This window comes from Podarcis erhardii (assembly GCF_964252035.2).
Source record: "Podarcis erhardii genome assembly, chromosome: 14".
NCBI lineage: Eukaryota > Metazoa > Chordata > Lepidosauria > Squamata > Lacertidae > Podarcis > Podarcis erhardii.
In genome coordinates, this window is record NC_138503.1 from 50920599 (window position 1) to 50942918 (window position 22320).

At 47.5% G+C, this 22320-nt stretch overlaps 1 protein-coding gene across 1 annotated transcript in view; it reads right to left on the bottom strand.

The window, feature by feature from the left end:
- Nucleotides 1–824: 824 nt before the first annotated feature.
- Nucleotides 825–22320, bottom strand: part of MAD1L1 (mitotic arrest deficient 1 like 1) — a 458859-nt gene continuing 437363 nt past the window's right edge. The window contains exon 18 of the mRNA XM_081839735.1: nt 825–1567. Within this exon, the coding sequence (XP_081695861.1) occupies nt 1409–1567 (159 nt within the window). The 3' untranslated portion in view covers nt 825–1408. The remainder of the gene's footprint in view (nt 1568–22320) is intronic.

Consider the following 22320-nt stretch of genomic DNA (forward strand, 5'->3'; position numbering starts at 1 on the left):
TCCTTCCTTCTCATTTGTAAATTTTAAAATAAACAGAAGAGCATCAGACTACCTTCTAGAGGAGTTCAGCCAAGGAAAGGCCTCCAAAATGTCACTCTTTCCTTTCACACAAATCACAATAACTGACCAAGTAATTTTCCATGATTTGAGGTTCTTGCCGGAAGAGCCCCGAAGATGTGTTAATCACTTTCCCTCATCTTGCCTGGATAGCAGAATAAGATGCATTTCAAGAAGGCATTTCGCAAACATCTTTCAAGGCTCCCTCTTTCTTGGGGGGACCTGCTCTCTTTATTCATCTTGCCCCAAACTCTTTCAACTGCTTGCCCTGAAACCTTTCCCAAAGCACCTTAAAATCACCACCCAGACCTTGCTTAGTCACTTGACATCCTCATTCTCTTTCTACCAACATGCCGCTACAATCAGCCTCCATTTCCCCCTCTCCAGTACCACTTTTACCCCCTCAGTCAAATCTCCTCTCCACCCCATTCATCCAATTTCTCCTAGTTTTTGTATGTGTTCCTAGGATTGCTTCTAACAATAATTCTTGTACTGGTTTTAATTCTCCCAAGCTCAGCCTAGTATTGATGTGTTATTTGCTGATTGCGTTTAATGTTTTTAGTAAATGTGCCAATTTACTTTTGAGATAATAAGCCAATTTCCTTTTTTGACATAATAAAATTCTGCTTCTGATTCATCACTGTTACCTGTGTTCATTCTTGGGGAGCCAAACTCTGGAGCGCATCCAGGTCTCATTGTCAAAACAGCCCTAGAATCGAGTGTCAGGTTGCAAGTGAGAACTGCAGGCTTCCATGTAAACTGCACAGTTGATATAAAAGTGACACTTTATTCATAGAACCCCTGTCTTGAAAGGGTACAGGAAGAGCAATTAACAGAAGGTGAGGAGGACTCATCCGGCACAAGGTAAAGGTCAAAATCTCAATCTTCTACTGCAGACTAAATCAGCACAAAGCATTCCCTCCCAGTCCTTGGATTTCAGATACTGTCAGAGAAGCCTTGGGGCCAAAGGGAGAGAAAGGACAGCCTCAGAGCAGGACGTGTGCTCAGGGGTCCGGATATTAAAGAAACCTGAATGATCACAGGACACTTATTTGCATTTGTCCTTTACCAGCTAACAAGATGGGCTGCAACCAGACAATCATTCTCTCTGGCTTGGGTGCCCAGCCAGCAGGGGCTCTCCATAACCCCTCTGAAACCTCATAAATGTATTTTTTTGGGGGGGAGAGGATGTTGTCCCCCATTCCCTAGCTATCATTGGCCACAACGATCCAATATGTGTAAGAAGAGTGGGGTGGAGAGATCTCTTTGGCCCCTTCTTTGAGAAACCATTAAAGGCAGAAACTGGAAAATTTCAACTTAGGTGAGAAGAAACAGAACAGCCAACGCAGGACTAGGCCACGGTCTGGCGACTGAAGAGGTCGAGGGTGACAGCACTGAGGAAGGCTGGGATGCTGTCCTGCTGCAGAAGGTGGAGGTCGATCAGCTCTTGGACTGTCCGTGAAAACTCAGTTTCCAGTAGCTGCATCTTCGCATGGGGGGCTCTGGATGCCTGTAGGGGGGAAACAAGAGGAGGGTGGGTGGGAGAAGGGAAGCAAAGCTGTTAATTCATGACTGCCAGTGTTGTTCTCCCAGGACGCCAGCACATTCCAGCACCCTCGCTGCAGAGACTCCTACAGCATATCTTATTCTAATCAAGGTAGTGTTATCTACTGCTGGGCAGGTGTTCAACACACAATTTAATTGGGCCATTATTAAGATTCTGCATTTCCAAAATCTCTGAACAATGCTCCCTTGCGCAAGCCTCAGATGAATAATGAATTGCCGAGCAGTGGGAAGAATGTTGAGAACGTTTTGAAAACAAACTTGAAAGCGGCTGTTGAGTTAACGTGTGCAGAAAAAGCAGCGCCACTGAAGGTAATCTATCAAAAAACCCAGTCTCAATGGGATTGGAATATACAAACAGCTCTATCCCCTGTCCCCATGAAAGATTGATGGTCTTAGCCCTTCAGCCCCCTCCCCTCGTTCTTCCCGAAGATCTGATAATTCAACCTTCACTACTTCCATTAGATTTCTAAACAGCTCAGCGGCATATACACCCAAGTCGGTTTTGATGAGTTGTTGTTTTTTTTAATCAGGAAGGCATCTTGTTCAAAAGCAACCACAGAGCTGCTTCATGCATTTAAGCCTCACATCAGAAACAGTATGTGAAAAATGCATCCTGATTTTGTGCTTTCTTGAGGTGGCAATACCCAAACAGCCATTAGCAAGGGTCCCCAGGCCCAGTTCAAATGTACCTTTCCTTTGCTGCCAACCCAGGAAGCCACCACCATCCATCCTGCTAGAGCAGAGCAAGGCTGAAGGGGGGATTTTGAGGGCAGAGAGGCAGAGCTGCTGACGGACCCTTGCTTGCACACAGAAGACTTGCCAAGGGTAGCCCAGCAGGCAAACCATTGTGGAAAGAGGTATTTGGAGGGTGAAATGACTCAAGTGGAAAGTGGGCCAGAGAAGCTGGACCCCACAAGGAAAGGAGCACTGAGCAGTAAGGTCTCAGGCAAGAAATTCCAGCTCAAAACTCAGGGAAATTTGGTCCCTCTCAAAACTAAGGGTATTTCAGGGGCACAAGGTATTCCAAGGTTCACAGGGGATGTGTGAATCCTCTCCACCTTTAACACTATCCTAGCTCCAAACCTACAGGCAGTTTAAAAAACCCAGAATGTCCCAGAATGCGACTTTATTAGAGGGTGGGGGAAGAAAGAGGAGACCTTTAATCTGGCATTGCAGGCGGCTGGACTAGATGACTCTTGTGGTCCTTTCAAACTCTACAATTCTATAATTCCATGCCCAGATGGTGGCTACAGGTCCTTTATTTAAATCAAAGAAGAGTTGACCATTGCCTTGATAACCCTCCTCCAAAACCTTTGAAGAATGGCTTGTATCCAGCTAAGTTCTACCCAGAGTAGATCCACTGAAATTAATTTTCCCAAATTAGTCATGTCCAGTGCTTTTTTTTTCAGGGGGTACTCAAGGTACGCAGTACCAGCACCTCTTGTTTGCTTGTTAAAAAGTGTAACAATTACTGTATTAACTTCATGGTGAGTACTGGCCAGTGGCGTAGCGTGGGGGGTGCAGGGGGGGGCCGGCTGCACCGGGCGCAACATCTGGGGGTTAGGGTTAGGGGGGCGCAAATCCACGGGTTAGGGGGCGCAAATCCATGGGTTAGGGGGCGCAAATTACTTGCCTTGCCCCGGGTGCTGACAACCCACGCTACGCCACTGGTACCGGCAACTATTTTTCTAGGAAAAAAGCACTGGGTCTCATGTCCATTAATTTAAATGGGTCAACTCAGAGTAGAAAATAGTTGGATACAACTCAATTTTGTGTGCTCTGAAATTGCCCAATTGCCTTCCAATATAATGTCTGTGGATGGGGTGGTGGCCGGATTGCCCCTAACTCCCCGCCACCCCCAAGGATAGTATTAGGTGCCGAATCTCGCCTTCCTTCCTTCCTTGGTTGGGGAGCCTGTGCCCCCACCCCATGCATGAAGGACTGCAGCAGCTCCCACTATCCCTGACCATTGGGCATGCTGGTTGGAGCTGATCAGCACTGGAGTCCCACAACGATGTTGGGAGGGCCGCGGGTTGATGGAAATAGGCTCAAAAGTGCATAGGCAGTGGAGGGGGGGGAGCAAACACCAGGAAGAACCTCCATCAGGAAACATCAGAAAGAACAGTGAGAGCTGACTGACAGTGGGACGGACTCCCTTGGGAGGTCATAGAATCATAGAGTTGGAAGAGACTACAAGGGCCATCGAGTCCAACCCCTTGCTGAGCAGGAAACACCATCAGAGCACTCCTGACATATGGTCGTCAAGCCTCTGCTTAAAGACCTCCAAAGAAGGAGACTCCACCACACTCCTTGGCAGCAAATTCCACTGCCAAACAGCTCTTACTGTCAGGAAGTGCTGGGCTCTCTTTCCTTGGAGGTTTTTGAGCAGTGGTTGGCTGGCCATCCGCCATGGATGCTTTAGCTGAGATTCCTGCCTTGCAGGGGTTTGGAATAGATGACCCTCAGGGTCCCTTCCAACTCTACAATTCTACAACTCTATGATTCTATGAAAACCTCAATGATGGCTGAATGGGCTTTTTATGGGCTGGGGACAAAGTTCCTTGAAGCTGCCAATGACAAGCGAAACCCAACTGAATGATGTAAAATGGTAAATTGCGCAAATGTGTTACACGCCTGATCATGCAAACAGCCTTTCCATTATTCAAGAAGCCATATGAACCCAACACATGAAAATTCTTGATAAGCAATTTTGACACATGTCCACACACAATGCTGTCTACTGCTTGGCAAAACTATATTTTCAGTTTATCATTTTCTTAAAGTCAAGTGATCCCCCCTCTAGCTTCAAGGGTCTCTCCTGGCCCTGCAGCCCAAGATCCTTTCTATTGGAGATGCCAGGAAGGGATCCTGGAACCTTTTGCACAGACAGCAGGCATTCCCCACTGAATTGCACTCCCTCCTTGGCATTTCCAGCCTGTACTTCTTCTGACACACTGGTTGTAAATCCAGAGCTGGCTTTCTGCCTGTGTGGCAGGGCAGTGTGTGTGTGTGTGTGTGTGTGTGTGTGTGTGTGTGTGTATTTGCAGCCCGTGATGGTGCCATGTCCTGGCATCCCCTTGGAGAGAAGAGGCTTTAGCTGCCTTTGCTTTTCTGCATGAGACAAGATTAGCTGTCTTCGGAGAGAAGGAAAACACCATCAATCTTCCTTTTAACACTGGATATTGGTAAATTATTCAGGGCTTTATATTTTTTAATATATATTCCTTTTGGAAGGCTTGTGCTACGGATACAGCAGAGCACCAGCTCTCAGTCGCTGAGTGAGCCAGTTGCTTCGGAAATAGTGCCTTTCGGCTTTCATTCCACTCCATCTACCTGCCGTTGAAGGAGAGGAAGGTTGCCGAGGGGCCAAAAGCTCAGTGGTGGGTAATACAGTGGCGTAGCATGGGGGGTGCAGGGGGGGCCGGCCGGACCGGGCACAACATCTGGGGGGGGGGCGCTCGCCGCCTCCGGAGTCGTCGAAGAGCCTCGGGTGCAGGCTGTAGCAGAGCCCCGCGTCTCGCGGAACCGATGAGCTGTGCGCGCGTCCGGGCTGAAGGCGTCCGGCAGGCAGCGGCTCTCAGCGCTCGCCGCTGTCCCCGCGCGTCAGGGCGGCGGAGGGCGCGTCAGGCAGCCCCCTCCCCCCCCCCCCCCCGCCGCCGCTGCAGCTGCTGGGCTATGTTGCATTTTCCTCGCCTCTCTGCCCTCCTCCTCCGGGCAAGTGGCGTCATTTGGGCAGCAGCGGCAACTCGCCTCAGATCACCTGACACGGACCCGCTGCTGCCGCCGTGGCTACCTTACCGTAAATACCCCAGCCCAGGCAGCAGCAAGAAGAAGCTGGCAGTGGCGGCAGGTTAGGGGTTAGGGGCACAAATTACTTGCTTTGCCCCGGGTTAGGGGGCGCAAATTACTTGCCTTGCCCCGGGTTAGGGGGGGCGCAAATTACTTGCCTTGCCCCGGGTGCTGACAACCCACGCTACGCCGCTGGGGTAATGGTTGCTTGAGAGAAGGGAGTGGCCCATGATCCAACTGCCCTTTCTCTCTTAGCTGCACAATAAACTTTCCAGCCCATTCATTCTCTGTGTCCTCTCCTCTAATGACGGCTAGTTTCTCTGGCTGGTTTGGATGGTACCTGGTCCTGGTCCTGCCTATACACAGAGAGAACATAAGTGCACCTGTCTCCTCTGTACATCCTCCAATGTCACCAGACCAACATGGGGGGAAGTAATGTCTGCACATGGCAGTGGCGTAGCGTGGGGGGTGCAGGGGGGGCCGGCCGCACCGGGCGCAACATCTGGGGTTAGGGCAAATCCACGGGTTAGGGGGCGCAAATCCACGGGTTAGGGGGCGCAAATCCACGGGTTAGGGGGCGCAAATTACTTGCCTTGCCCCGGGTGCTGACAACCCACGCTACGCCACTGGCACATGGCCTACACAAAGAAACTCCAATACAAGCAGACACAGGTGACTTGGTCGAGATTACTCTTCAGTCACTACAGACCTGGAAGCCACCTATATTCGAAACAGATATTTGGCGACCTACCAAACATTTCTGTTGTGCTGGTGATGCTGTTGCAACCCATCTTAGATCAGGTCACAACTAGTGCTGGGCGATATCAGCTTTTCAACATTGCAATGTATCACCAGCAGAGGGGGGAACAAACTGCATCGGGCCCAGCCCCACAAGACACTGGGCTGAAACCATAGAATCCTAGAGTTGGAAGAGACCCCAAGGGCCATCGAGTCCAACCCCCTGCCAAGCAGGAAACACCATCAGAGCACTCCTGACATATGGTTGTCAAGCCTCTACTTAAAGACCTCCAAAGAAGGAGACTCCACCACACTCCTTGGCAGCAAATTCCACTGTCAAACAGCTCTTACTCTCAGGAAGTTCTTCCTAATGTTTAGGTGGAATCTTCTTTCTTGTAGTTTGGAACCATTGCTCCGTGTCCGCTTCTCTGGAGCAGCAGAAAACAACCTTTCTCCCTCCTCTATGTGACATCCTTTTATATATTTGAACATGGCTATCATATCACCCCTTAACCTCCTCTTCTCCAGGCTAAACATGCCCAGCTCCCTTAGCCGTTCCTCATAAGGCATCGTTTCCAGGCCTTTGACCATTTTGGTTGCCCTCCTCTGGACACGTTCCAGTTTGTCAGTGTCCTTCTTGAACTGTGGTGCCCAGAACTGGACACAGTACTCCAGGTGAGGTCTGACCAGAGCAGAATACAGTGGCACTATTACTTCCCTTGATCTAGATGCTATACTCCTATTGATGCAGCCCAGAATTGCATTGGCTTTTTTAGCTGCCGCGTCACACTGTTGGCTCATGTCAAGTTTGTGGTCAACCAAGACTCCTAGATCCTTTTCACATGTACTGCTCTCAAGCCAGGTGTCACCCATCTTGTATTTGTGCCTCTCATTTTTTTGCCCAAGTGCAATACTTTGGTAGGAGCGGCAGTGGTTTCATCCCAGCATCTTGTGGGGTCAGGGCTGATGCAGTTTGTTCCTTCAGGCGCCAGCAGCATAGGGAGTCCTTCCTCTGCCAATGCCAGGCATGCTGAAGGAAGAACGAGCTGCATTGGCTCTGGTGCCTCGCGGCTCATTCGTCTCTCGGTGTGAGGGCCAGAGTGCAATGGCGCCTTCACCTGGTGATATATCGTGGGTGAAACCACCACCATTCCTGACTCAGGAGGGAAATACCGCTGGGTGAAGGAGCCATTGCGCTCTGGCCACCAAACCGATCTCAGGTGATATATCAACACATCACCCATGTCTAGCCACAACCTTGTAGTGATCCACCAATCTTAAGACCGATTGGTCATTTTGCCAAAGAGATCAACTCTATGTAGTTCTGGACCTCACAGCCCTGTAAGGATGTCTAGGGGTGGCAGTGACAGAGGTGCTGTTGCTTGGTTTGTCCCTCTGAGTACAGGAATAGAGCCAGTATCTACAATCAATAGAATCAAGGAATGAAGTTTTTCCTGGACTGTACCATTTCAGTCTGCAGGTGAAAATTTGTATTTTCTTGTAATTCTCACCATAAGTTGTTTTTTGGGGGGAGAGAACATTGTGCACAGAAAACTAGGATGCCATAAAGAGGCACCCGGACTAGCCTTCTCCCTGCCACACCCATTTTCTATCTCATTTTGTTTCCTTGTTTGCACAAGAGATATTCGATGTGAGCCTCTGCCTTCCCACCTTAAGTGGTGCCCAGCCAAGAAAAGCTTTACCACTCAACTGAGGTGGAATCAAACAGCCTAGAGAAAGGGTACCAACTCCAAGCATCCCTGACCATTGGCAATGCTGACAAAGGGGCTGATGGGACTTGTAGTCCAACTTCTGGAGGGCATCGGTGTGGCTACCGCTGTCCAAGAGTCTAACTCATCCCACCTTTCCATCTCTGCTTCTTCATCCCCCTGTGGTGCAGCGGAGCTCTTCCGACAAGCCTGAACAGCTTTCCTAGCTGTCAACGCACAGCAAGTCTCGCCCTCCTCCCTGACCCAAGCCAAGTGGGAAGTCAAGCGCACATCCAGTGCAGACGGGTGTCAGATGCTGCATCACATTTTTTCCCTTTAAGCCCTCCGTGTTGAGAGGTTGCTGCATCCGACTGGCAGGGTCATGCCAACATCTCGAAAGACAACGCGGCGACATGCGAAACACAAAGGAGGATCAGTGTTGTCACTCGGCAATGAAACATACACGACTCCAGAGCATGTGAGTGTCGCGTGACTTACAACTGGAATGACAAGTATGCCACGTTGGTGGAGATTTAGAAAATGTAACCTTCTGAACCTCATTTGAGAGAACAGAAAGGGGCGCTTCATTCTTAACCATTAACAGAGAGAAGAGTGCTGGGTTTGTGTGTGTGTGTGTGTGTGTGTGTGTGTGTGTGTGAAAGTGCATTTGAATATCATGCCTGGGATCCCCCACATCCTTCTCTTTATAGAATGCAGCTGCAAGGGGGGCACTGAGCACAATTTTTTGAGGGTGGGGGCAGTTTTAACACTTTCCTCACACTATGGTTATTTTTTTAACACTTTCCTCATACATACGCCACATCCCCATCCAAAATTGAAGCATTTCTCCCCAAAGCTGCTATTTATAGAAAAATCACCAGGGGAACTGGGGTGTGTATTTTTGTGAAGGGTTAACCCGCTCCCCTTTCCCCCCGTGCCATGGTCCTGATTTGGATCACAGCACCCCTGGAGTTGCTTTTTTACAAACAGAGGTATGGAGATTGTGCAGTTTGCTTTAGGAAAGACACAATAAAAGGAATTTGAGCAATACGTGATCCCCTGATGGAGTTAACTTCCAAGGGTTATGATGAAGGACACTAGCTGGGATGGCATTAAACAGGGCCAGGCAGATTCAGTGGGGTTTGCCCAGGAGAATTACCTGGTGCACTGTATCACAAAGGCACTCTTTTCAAAGCAACCCCCTTGTTGCATTTTCTTAACCTTTTCCCTCACTTCACAACATCCTCCCGCTGCTGGCCATTTCCATTGCCCTGCCATGGTCTGTATTTTCTAATCTCCACTTTAGCAGGCTTAGATCTTGTCACAGACCAACAAACCAATGTTAAAACATCCTTCCCTTCTTTTATTTGGAAAAAAAGCACACAAACCCACAGTTTTGACCTTTTAGCAGGAAAATCCTTTGGTTTTTGCCTCTTGCTTTAGATTCTAAGATTTTTCTAAATGTCAGGAGTTAACTGTCTATGCGCAGCTGTCTCTGAAAACGGCAAAGCTGCCTCACAGAGAGACCACCAGTTTCTTCTGGAATGTCGACACACAGAAAGGGCAGCCTAGGAAACAAAGCTGATGCATGAAACAAAATGCAAGGCACACAATCCTCTGTCAGGCTTCTCAGGTGTATGCACAAAATCTAGTCTTGAAAGTCACAACCATTTCAAACCAAAAACTCTGGGTGCAGAAGGACCTTGAGATAACGAAGGAGAGGCGAGCCGATTCCAAATGTTTGGGTCAAATGGTGTGATCAGGGTCAGCACATGGTCAGATATAGCACTGTCGGTATCAAAGGACACACGTTTGCTTAGATGGGGAACCTGTGGCTCTCCAGATGTTGTTGGATTCCAATGCCCATGGCTTGTGGTCAGGGATGACGAGAGCTGTAGTCCAACAACATCTGGAAGGACAAAGGGAGTGGCTTAGATCCTGATGGCCATTACTAGGGTTGGAGGAGAATTTTGTGGGGTCCACATTATAAGTGTGCTGATCTAATGTGGGAAAAGCCAGCCTTACTGTCCTTAGAACAGCAGCCAGCATCTCTCCCACACAGACATCTTTGAAGAGCAGACAATGGGACTCTCAGTAGATCTATCTTCTTTCAGCCCCAGGTGGTAACTATTGTGTGTTGCCTTTGCAGAGTGGAACAAGTGAAGGTGGAGCTGAAAGGCAGGCACCAGGCAGGGAGGGCTCCAGCTGCAAAGAATAGGTTGATAGAAAATAGACCCATGACATGGCAGGGTCTTGTCTGGAGAGATGAACTGGTTCTAAGGAGAGATGAACCAGTGAGGGGCAGTGGTCAAGAGTGTAAGCCTCGACAGGTATTTCAGATAATGAAAAGTAGCCTTGCTTTGTGTTGAATACTGTGAAGCTCTCTCTCTCTCTCTTCCTGCATTGCAGAGGATCAGAGCAGATGACCCCCAGAGTCCCTTCCAACTCTATGATCCTATAACTTTTAGAAGTGGGAACATAAAGCTACCAAAATGTGAATTTGTCTTTCTAAAGGATTTTCCTAGTTATTGTCCCAAAACATAAGGATAATGGAAGGGCAGGAGAGGAAGCGATGGGAGAGACACAGGCACGTTAGTTCTGCAATGCAATCAGAGGAGACTTCTGAGAAGCGGAATAATTGCTCAAAACTTTGCTCTCCTGGGTGGTGATATCATTATCAAAATCCCCAAATTGAATCATGCCTCACTGATCAGCCTCTCCTAAGCATTAGGCCCTGCTCAAATATCATGTCCCTAGGTAGCTAGTAAATCACTATAATTAGGAGGTGTTCATTTAAAGTGATAGAAATATTAAAAACACCAAACAAGACAAATTGGTCCACGTGATGGGGTTCGGGCTGACAATACTTATGAGGTTGTCAGTAGCAGTATTTTTCTTGATTTTTCTTCTTAGCAGCTGGTAGATTTTGAAGCCTCTGTGACATTACTTTGCACAGTCCTCTCTCCACCCCCCACAGGACAGCTTAACAATGTGGCTCTAATAGGGCAGAGGTGGGATGGTCCTGGATGCTTTAGTTGAGATTCCTGCCTTGCAGGGGGTTGGACTAGATGACACACAGGGTCCCTTCCAACACTACAATTGTATGATTCTGTGAACTGCAGTGTCCAGGTGACATGCAAGGGATTCTATCTATCCATCCATCCATCCATCCATCTGAGAAAAGAAGCTTTTCCCTTCAGTAATGCTTGTGTCTCTAGCTTCCTCCTGACTATAATATTCTCTTTGTAAGCTAAAAGTGGTCGGCCAGTTCTTTATAATAATTGCTTCTTGCCAAGACTTTTGACCCCATGTCGCTGGCTTGATATATAAAGTGAATTTACGAAAGAAAGAGGGGGTAGGGAGTGGACAGCGATTAAAATGACTTCCAGGGAACGCAATGAAAAAGCTGCTCTTTCAAGGTGGGCAAGAAAAGAGAAGCTGGCTGACAGGGCTAGAAAGGAAATTGAATACCTGTGTGAGAGAGGCAAAGAGCAATCTGAAGTACAAAGCAAGATTTCTATCAACTGCACACTCTCTTTATACTTCTTATTCAGCGTCTGAGAATCACCTGACCACCACCACCATATCTCCTTCTTTTTTTTAGGATGGGAGACCCCTGCTTACTGCCTTAAAACCAGGGGAGTAATGAACCAGCTTTCACATACCAAAAATAAGAGAATGACACCCAACTGTGGCACACCCACACATAGAAAGCAACTGAGCTCACACCTGCACCCAAATCAAGAAGAGGGTGGATGCTGGGCAGGAGTTATTTCTGCTACAGGTAAGCACATGGCAGGGATTCATAGAATCATAGAATCATAGAGTTGGAAGAGACCACAAGGGCCATTGAGTCCAACCCCCTGCCAAGCAGGAAACACCATCAGAACACTCCTGACATATGGTTGTCAAGCCTCTGCTTAAAGACCTCCAAAGAAGGAGACTCCACCACCACACTCCTTGGCAGCAAATTCCACTGTCGAACAGCTCTTACTGTCAGGAAGTTCTTCCTAATGTTTAGGTAGAATCTTCTTTCTTGTAGTTTGGAGCCATTGCTCCGTGTCCGCTTTTCTGGAGCAGCAGAAAACAACCTTTCTCCCTCCTCTATGTGACATCCTTTTATATATTTGAACATGGCTATCATATCACCCCTTAACCTCCTCTTCTCCAAGCTAAACATGCCCAGCAGCGCTCCTTGGTCATGAGACAGTAATGACTCTTGGTTCAGAATTCTAATCTTCTGGGATGAGGATGGGGGCCTAGAGCAGGGGTCAGCAAACTTACCGTGCCTCGGGCAGGTGTCTCCAGCACCGATCGCATGGCAGGCCGGAGGGCGGGGGAGCGGGTACCCATACGCGTGCACACACACTATTTCTGGCGCACTTCCGGGTTGAAGGAGCACGGAAAAACTTCTGTGCATGTGCATGGGCCTCCTCCGACCCAGATGTGCACCGGAAATAATGCTTGCACATGTGTACAAGCTATTTCCAGTGCTCCTCTGACCCGGAAGTGGGCAGCCGTGCAGCGCAGCGCCGCTAAGAGCGGGTGGCGGCAGCGAGAGGTGGGGGTCGCCGCGGGCCGGATAAACGAGTCCCTTGGGCCTTATCCAGCCTGCCGACCTTAGTTTGGGGACCCCTGGCCTAGAGCAAGAAAGGGGAAGTGCCCTCAGTAGCAGCCCCACATATTTCTACAAAAGCAGAAACACTGGCCTAAGAAGAAAGGCATTTCACTAGAATCACTTTGGAAAGGGATGGAACCTCGGGGGGGGGGGAGAAGATGGGCAGGTTTGGAAATGACCAAGAAAGCAGCACCAGATTGAGGAGACAAGGGGGAAAAAATATGATTAAGGGATTTGGACTGGTGCTGGTTTGGCCCTCAAAAATATGTACTTTTGAGACTCAATATGTACTTTTGAGACTCGCTTCTCGGCCTTTTGGCTAAGATCAAGTGTAGTGTGTACTTTTGAGACTCAAAAACAAAGAAGAAGAATATTTGGCTCAGACTTAGTTAAAGATAAACACTAAGGCAAAATCCTGACCCCAGAAACAGGAGCAGGTTCTGACCTTTCAACTTTCTCCTGCCTACTTATAGGCGCAAGGCCATTTTGACAGAAGCACCCCATTGCTGAAGGAAAGCATTTCATTGCTGACGACTCTGAGCATGCCTGTGTTGCATCTCCTGACCATCTGTGAGCCTGCCATATTGATCTGAGCTCACACTAGAAAAGAGAAACTACCACTAGCAGCAGCAGCAGCAGCAGCAGCAGCAGCAGCAGCAGCAGCAGCAGCAGCAGCAGCATCTCCCTCTCCCATCCAAGCCCTATAAAGGGGGCTGCCAGGCCATCTGTCTGCAACATCAGTAACACCAAAGAAGCCATTTGTAGGGCAGCAGAAGCACACAGTTAAAATCTCAATTTTTTTGCTTTGATAAGCTTTGCCAACTTGCAATGATCCCACGAGCTTTTTCAGGGTATTTGATCTCACTAAGATCTCTTCTCCAACATAAAGAAGAAGACACTGCGTGATCCTTGCACATCTTCTGGTCCATCTTGTAATAAGATCCTACCTTTGTTTCAAAACGAAGGAGAACTGAGAGGCCATAGATGATAGATAGATAGATAGATAGATAGATAGATAGATAGATAGATGATAGATAGATAGATAGATAGATAGATAGATAGATAGATGATAGATGATAGTAGATGATAGATAGATAGATGATAGAGAGAGAGAGAGAGAGAGAGAGAGAGAGAGAGAGAGATAGATAGATAGATGATAGATAGATAGATAGATAGATAGATAGATAGATAGATAGATGATAGATAGATAGATAGATGATAGATATAGATAGATAGATAGATAGATAGATAGATAGATAGATAGATATAGATAGGTGATAGATAGATGATATATAGATGATAGATAGATAGATGATAGATAGATAGATAGATAGATAGATAGATAGATAGATAGATGATAGATAGATAGATAGATAGATAGATAGAGTCACAGCAGCCACTGCAGAAAGGAAATCAGTTTCTCAGGAGATGCTCCCAAGGTAGGCATCAATCCCCAAGCAAACATTAATGACCCGCATTGCAGGATCAGACCAAGAGTCCATCTAGGTACCTAGGGAACTCCCCTGCTTCCTGGTACTATTAATACACATGCAGAGGATTGAGTGTGAGGCCTTTGGCGTGTGAAACATGGACCCCACTACTGTGCTCTGGTCCTCCCTGCCCCAAGGATCTACTTCTGTACACCAATAGGCTGCAGGTGCTCATAGGCAGAGCATGATGTGCCTGCTGTTCACCCCGAGCATCCTGTGATCAGAGACAAATGGCCTCTGATGACAGAAGCTCTATTTTGGCTTGTCAAGGCCAATGTTCATTGATGATAACATAAAACCACAATGAGAACATTTTATTCCTTATATATGGCTCCTTCATCAGGCCCCAGGGGCAGGACATAAAAAACAATGTTTTTTGTTGTTGTTTTTAATGAGCAGATAGCACATTGTAGGTTGCTGTGCCTGGTTTGAGAAAAGAGGCCACACGGCCCTACTTCTCTGGGATATTTCTGAATAGCTTTCTTAGTTTGTGATGCTATTTTAGGGGTGTTGCTATATTTCCTGCATCTCTCTCCCTTGTGCCCCACCGACTTGCCTCCTCGACCTCCTTCCAGGTAGTTAAAGAATAAAATAAAAAAGTGAGGGTGACAACCTGCAGCTTCCAGCTGGGGGGCCTTCTAGGTGATTCATGATGCAGGTGGGTTGCTGAAGACCTCAGGATTCATCGGCAGCCAAATAGAAATCATTTCCCTTGTTTCTTGTGACAGGCTCCTCTCTTTGAAAGAGACTGTGGGGGTGAATATTGAGGGGGGGGGAATGGGATGGGAATGGGGATAAAGTGGTGCTTTACTCATGATGGGTGAGTTGCTCTACAATCATGCTGAAGAAGAGCAGGTATGATTAATCCATTTGGCAGCTGTTTTGCACAGTGTAACTATCCTTGCAAAGGTGGAATGGAGTGGGCGGGTGGCACCAGGCTCCGGGGACTGATGCTGGCGTAGGGAGTCCACTGACGCTTAAGCACGTGGATTCGACAGGCAATAATTGCATGAAAAGTTTGTCTCAACAGAAGAAGAACGGGCACTTTGGCTACCCATCTCCAAGACACAAGGAATTGTTTTGTAAAAGCAACATACAGGGTTGATAGCAAATCTCATTGGTACTTCACACTAGGTTTAGTCATCTTTGCTCTTCTACGTTCTTATTTCGTCTCAGCCTAGTGCCCTTAGGCAGAACCTCAGTATAAATTAAGAAACAAGAACAGCAGCATGTGCTTCATCACTTGCATGCAAAGTCAGAGACACCAAGAAGAGGATTTAGGTCTACAAGGGAGGGAAGGAGAGGGAGAGGGAGAGGGAGAGGGAGAGGGAGAGGGAGAGGGAGAGGGAGAGAGAGAGAGAGAGAGAGAGAGAGAGAGAGAGGGAGGGAGGGAGGGGAAGAATTATTGTTCTTCAGATGAGGAAAAGAAAAAAAGGGAAACTCAACATGATATTAGCTGCTACTTCTCTAAAGCAGTGGGAGGTTGGCCTTGATCGAAGGTCTCCACCAGCCAGGATCTAGCACGTCGCGTCTTGGGTCACCAACACCGTGGTTCCTCAGAAGCTCAGGCTAGTTAGACTTTAGGGGCTTGTGTCCTGGAAAAAGAGGACACATGGCAACCCTTTTCCCTTTGGGGCTGCAGTGCTAGCTGCAAAGAAGTCAGCTGATCTCCCAGCTTGAATACTGTCAGCTGATTCTCCAAGCCAATCAAGGCACACCAGGCTCTAAAAGCCAAGCCAGCTCATACGTCCAAGGAACATATCTTATGCATGAGCTGCCTACTCTCCTGCTTTCTGCTTTTGACCTTTGTCTGCTTGGCCTGGTGCCTGAACTCTGACCTGTCTGTGACCAGATCCACTGCCCCTCTGCACCTTCCCTATCTGTGCCCAAGGGACACCCCAGCTGCATCCTGCCAAGAGCTGAAACTGTCGGAGCGGAGCTGTATAGGCAGCTACTGAGTGGGAGTCCAGAGCCAGGAACTGAACTGAGTCTAAGCCAAGGGAACCAGAAAAGAAGCTGAGAGCTGGAGCCAGGAATGGCCATAGTTACTCAAGCAAATTTCTGAACAGGAAGGCTTTAGATGGCCCAGGGTAGCTGTACACAAAACGGGGGTTTCTCAGTTCTAGACCTAGTGGCTGTCTATAGAAGCACCGGAACCAGGTTACAGATGCAGTCAAGCCTGTGAGGAGATGAAGTTTGTGTCCCACAGAGCTGGGATCAAAGTTGGATGGAGCCCTGGAGAAGATCTGCAGGAGGGTAAGTCTAGAGGGAAAGTGGGAACTAAACTAGATGCGGTAAGCAACAGGGAGCTGGTAACCCCTCATGTCTCCTCTGCTCTCCCAATGCCACATGAGAATACTGCACAATGCGACATGCTGCCATCACAGAGCACTTGTATCACATGGAAGAGAGGGTAAGGATCAGCTCCTTGACCCATGTTACATCTAACCTGGCCCTCAATCAGGAGCCAGGGTCCTGTGCCAAGATGTCCATATGCATTGGGATGGGAGGGAAGAAATGGTCAGAGAGGCCTGGCAATAAGCAGATCAACTGCCAGGCAGAGAGGCAGAGGAGGAGGAAGCAGGTCAACAAGCAAAGGCACCTTGAGCATGACTGGGGAAGCACACCAGTAAGCCCAGAGGAAGGTTGGTTGTTGTCCAGTCAAAGACGCAGGCCTGACCAGGAAGGAGCAATAGAAAGGGCAAGTCAGGAGGAACCCATGTAATTGTTTGGGAGAAGGGCCATAGTTCAGTGGTAGAACACCTGCTTTGCATGTAGAAGGGCCCCTGGTTCATTCTATGAAGTCTGAAACCTTGGAGAGCTGCTGCCAGTCTGTGTAGATAAATACTGAGCTAAACTGACATATTGTCTGACTCCAGCCTTCCTAAGTCTGGATCATTGTGGTGCTGTGTTGGCCCCTTGGAGGACAAGACTGTCTCTTCTTCCCCCTCCCTGGAGTCTTGGGCTTGCTCTCCAATGCACAGACCACTTTGAATCCAGGCTGATCCAGACAGCATCTTACCCATCACAAAATGCCCATTCACATTGTTGATTTGTAGTGCTTTGCAAATCACATTTAACCTCCTGCTGCCCTCGCCAAGCACCTACTTTGACATCAGAATGGTTTCGACTAACCTAACAGGTAAGGTGACACCTTTCGTCAAGCCAGCTTAAATGTTATCGCCTTAATTAATTTCAGCCTTATTTTATGAGTTTGGCGTGGCACTGAGCAGCTATAACCAGCCTCAGTGTCTTCCACAAGGTACCGAGTCGACTCGGGAAATGATTCAACAAGATCAGCAAGCCGTGCATGACAGAAAACAGAAAAGTGGGATGCTGGGAAGATCAATTAATTTGACAGCCCTCAATGATATTTTTCTCTCCCAAGCCAGGCCTGAAATTCATTATTGTGCTAATACTTGGAGGCTGGGAGTCAGACACAGCAGCACTTAAATCCCTTCCTGCTCCAGTGACTGCTGCCTTCTCCAGGATGGCTCTCCCGGCAGCTTTACAAAGAAACTCACAGCCAATTTCAGTACTGGAAGGCAGCAAAGTTAACAGACAAGCAAAGGAAGCCCCTAGATGGAAAGTTGAGTGACAGATGCATATAAGTTGTCTTCAGATAACAGAACTCACCATTCCAGAAAAGGTTTCCTTTTATCTAACTCCTTGGTGTCCTAACGGAATGGCTTCGACTGCTTAACTAAGGGAAACTGTCCTGAATTTTTTATTTTGGCCTGGGATTTCTACCTTTTGGGTTCTCCTTCAGGAACTAGAAGTGAAACATTTCCCCCAAATCCAGGCTCTTTACTGGGGGCTTGTGTGGGAATCTGTAGCCAGCAGAAGGGTGCAGTTATTGATCTGGCAAAAGGCAAAGGTGAAGCTCTTGAGACCTATCCTGACATCTAGAACGGATGTTTTAAAATGTTGTAAGCCACCTTGAATCCAAACTTGGGGGAAAGTTGGGCTATAAATATATTAAGTAATAAATATGACTAATAATATACCAGGTCTGGCCAATTCAAAGGCTTCATACTGGTTGTACATTGCAGGAGTTGAGATTGCCCACTGCTGCTAAGGCTCTTGTAATGGTTCTAGGGGTTGCTTGTGCGTAAGCAGGTGCCTATCTCCCCGGCTGGGTGCAAACACCTGGCTGGGTTGCCAAAGTGAACCTTTTCTGTCCGGACAGCCACTCACCCGTGGCTGCCTCAGTCGCTGGCAGAATCCGTCAGTGGGCGTTTCTTAAACTTCTTCCAGCAAAGAAGCTCTTTGACGCCTAGTCTCCTCCTACTCTCTCTGCGCGAAAGCCTTCTGCGCAAGGAGGGCGTGGGCAACGGAGGACCCCTACTCTCCCCGCTGGTCCCAGGCAAGGAGTCGTGGGACCGCCTCGCCGCTTCCCCCATCTGCCCCCCTTCTCCACTGGTGCTACGCTGATTCCCTTCCCCAGAACATGGGCTGCTTCTCCCGATCCCTGGACGCTCTCTGGAATCCCTCTGGCTCTTGCTCTCTCCCTCCGGCACTGATGGCAGTTCCCTGACATCTCTGAACAGCCACAGTCTTAGTTCAGAGGAAAAAATCTTAGCCCAAGTTTCCCCACGCTGATGCCCTCCTGATTTTTGGGATTCCAACTCCCATTACCACCGACCATGCTGGCTGGGAATTATAGCCCAAAATATCTGCTTGGGAAAGGCTGCCCTAGCCTGAACACACAAGGTCCCAGTTCATGCTTTCTTTGGTTTGATAGACCCTTAAGCCCAACCAGCTTTTAACCTAGAAAACCACACACTCCATACTTATAGATAGCCCTTCCATTTGGGATTTGTTGCCTTCAGTTGGGATGGTGGTGAAGGCACCATGAGATGGATCCTACGAAAACAGGTAAATCCACACAAATGCCAACATTTGTATTCACACCACTGTTGGAGCTATCTAGCGCTATGTTTGGTTGAAAGCCTACTGCAGCTTTCGGAGATGTGAATAATTCTCACTTCGTGCTAGAGCTCCTCTCCTGACGGGACTGCCACCCCCCCAGCTCAGCTCCTTTTTGCTAGAGGTGCACTGGGGAAAAGATTTATGCAGACACCATCTCTGCAATTATGGACAGCAGAAAAGGCGCCCAGATATCATACAAAGTGATGCATTTTTGCCAGCAGGCCTGTATGCATCACAGATCCAGTAACAGCTGTCACACTCCGGTCTCGTCTGAGCTCCAATACTGCCTTGGCTTTATTAAATGCTCTTTCAGTTAGATGCTCTCCTCTCCCTTCCCTGCCACTTTCCCCATGTGACTGTATTCTCTTCACCAAATTTCTCAGGGCGACAGGAAACGTCCCAACTTCAAAGGGGATATGGTGTGATTGGTGACTGTTTCCATCACATGGTGTTACATTTTTAATGCTTATTTCTTTCGGCAACACGTAGCTAATTAGCAATGACCTAGAGGCAGCCAAACCGCTCAAAAGGCAATCTCTGCAGCCCTTGGGCATTCTTTAATATCTGGCTTCTCTCACTGCATCACATCTTTTAGCAATCATCCCTGATGCCCAAATAAGACAATCTGTTACCTCTTGAAGAGGGCTAAGAAAGTGACAAGGTGATCTGGGGAGAGCCTGGGCAGTTATTTATTTCAAAGGAAATGGGAACAGGCCTCTTCAATAATCTCTGCTGACCAACAGCCCCCTCCTCCTTGATCTTCTGCTTTCCAGTCTTAGCTTCATTCTTGCCAATATATTTTATTGTTCTAAAATTAACTATGGAACAGACCTCCTTTTGGCATCAAATGGGTTTTAGCCAGGAGGAGGAAAAATCAAATGTTTCCAAATATGTTTCATCTAGAGACATAAGCGCCTTAAACAGCTTTCTGCGATGGATGCTTTTGTGCTTCCGTCAGATGAAAGATTCTGAGTAACAACAGAAGTTCTTTACAGCACGGGTTACGGCTGATCTTGATTGTATGTTGTCTTCCAGACGGGGTGCTGATATGCGTTCCAACCACAACAGCACCTCCATAGAATCAAGGTCAGACAGAATGATGCTGGAAAAGCACAATCCAGGGAATTAATCTAGATGGCAATAGATTCCACTGAAGCCACCAGATCTATAACCAATGATCATGGTTTCTTCTAGACAACTATCACTAGACCTGAAATCCTTTCAGCAATGATTTTCTACGATTGGGAATATCTGCTGAAGATTATTTTCCATCATTCATGTATCATCTTTGATATGCAAAGAACATTTGTGCCCAGGATCCAAAGAGCTCTGTGAGGACTTTTGCAAGCTGAGTGTGATTTCCTGCCCTGCTCTCAACAGCAGCCTCATGAAATATCACAAACTGATAATCCCCTTCAATTCTAACAGAACCTTGCCTGCAGGAGTGTTGTACAGAAATTATATCCCAAGCCCCTAAAGGTGTGTGGAACTCTCTGTGATGGACAAAACTGCTGCACAACGTGGGTTGAGCTCTTTACCTATTATTGCAATTTATCTGGTAAGTATTTAAGTTAGAAGCTGTTCCTTCATTCCAGTATGGTGGACTATGGTGGACTTTTGGATTCAAGTTAAGAAAAAACTTATAAATAAAACAGGCTGTTTAAAGTTTGGGATGGGGGAAAGACATAAATCCAACCCTTTCCCATCAGAACCACACAAAAAATGTTTATACTAAGAGGCCCTGAGACATTTTATGTCTCTCTAGCAACCCCAGGATGGTATCACTGTTTGGTATTTATGGTTCAGTATCGATTCCAAGGGAATGCACTTTTATTGTGTTTCTGTAGAAAATCCAGCTGCGTAAAATACAGGCATTAACACACTGAAAAGAAAGCAATGTGCTTTTGCACATTGCACAAGGCAAAACTGGGTAGATGTTGACAAATTGCACAGAACAAAACATGGATCACATGCCTTGCCGCCTAGGGGCCATTTTGCACATTACAGGCAAACTCCAGTAGCCTTAGACTGCCAGCCAGTTCACTGGCCCATCTCTGTCTGCTGTGACCAGGCTCAAGCAAAGGTTTCTTCCAGCACTGCAGCTGGAGATCCTTTACAGGAGATGCCAAGGACTGAACCAGCAAAGCATGAACAGTACTCCACCACCAACTCTGGCCTGTGCTAAGTTTGTACAGAGACACACACTGAGATCAGAGCTGCAGCCAATCATGGCTCCCCTGTTTAATACATGTGTTTGCAATACACGTTATACATGCAACACTTTAAGGTGCAGACTTAAAACATGGGCTTACACCTGAAAAACGTAATGCATAAAGGGGCCCTTAGGACAGCCCTTAACAATCTGAGCATTTCATCTTTTTGCCACATTTTGTGATCACAATGTACCCTTCTTTTTGATGAACTATAAATACTGCCAAATGGTGGAGATAAAATTCAGTTTACTGCATCCACCCGCCCGCCAATCCCTTCATCATCGCCCAGATAAGCTTCTGGCTATCGGGAGTCACGTGACTCTCACACATGCCTTGTGATTATTTTCCAGTTCAATTAGCAAGCACCAGAGTGGAGCAGTAATTTTATACTACAAGTATGGGCTCCAGGAAAATATTTTTCATTATGCTATCGCTGCCACCACCCCAAATATGGAAAAGAAAAGCTAATAACATTACTGCCGTGTATTCTCCAGTGTTCCGGCTAGTGATTTTACTGCAAGAAGCAACAAGTCTTTTAATGCCCCCTTACCAAGTTCCAGGTTCCTTAAACAAACAAAAACAAATTCTGAATGCTCCTTCTAGATACAACAGTTTATAATTGTGATGTTTGCAGCAAACAGATCATACAGCCTTCTCCAACCTGGTGCCCTCCAAATGTTTTGGACCAAAATCCCAGCAGCCCCAACCAGCATGGCTGTTGCAGACTGGGACTGATGTGGAGTTGTAGCCCAAAACATCTTGAAAGGCCAAGGCTGTCTTAACGGTTCGAAGTCCAGAAGCCAACAGGAATCCAGTTTTACCTTTTTTGTCCACTTTTCCTGCTTTCCTCCCTAGGCGCACAAGAGAAACTCCTACATCATTTCATGTCTCAGAGGTCACCATGGTCCTAGCATTACTGGTGCAGTGTCCCAAGACAGGCATCTCTTTTTGGGAACCCATAGCAAAATATTCCAAGCGATTGTCAGTCTAGAAATGTGGTCCTGTTTCTGCTAATCCATGTTCACGTTTAACCCAGTCAAATCTGGCAGCCGAAAGCAGCTGCTCTCAACCTGTTCCCAGATCTTGCCACCTCTCCAGATCGCTTCCCAAGCTCCGTAAACAAAGATGTTAAGAGGCAATAAATGAAGACAGAAAATGCATTACAACAAGAGGAAAGTTGTTCTAAACTCAACCGTTTCATGTGCTTG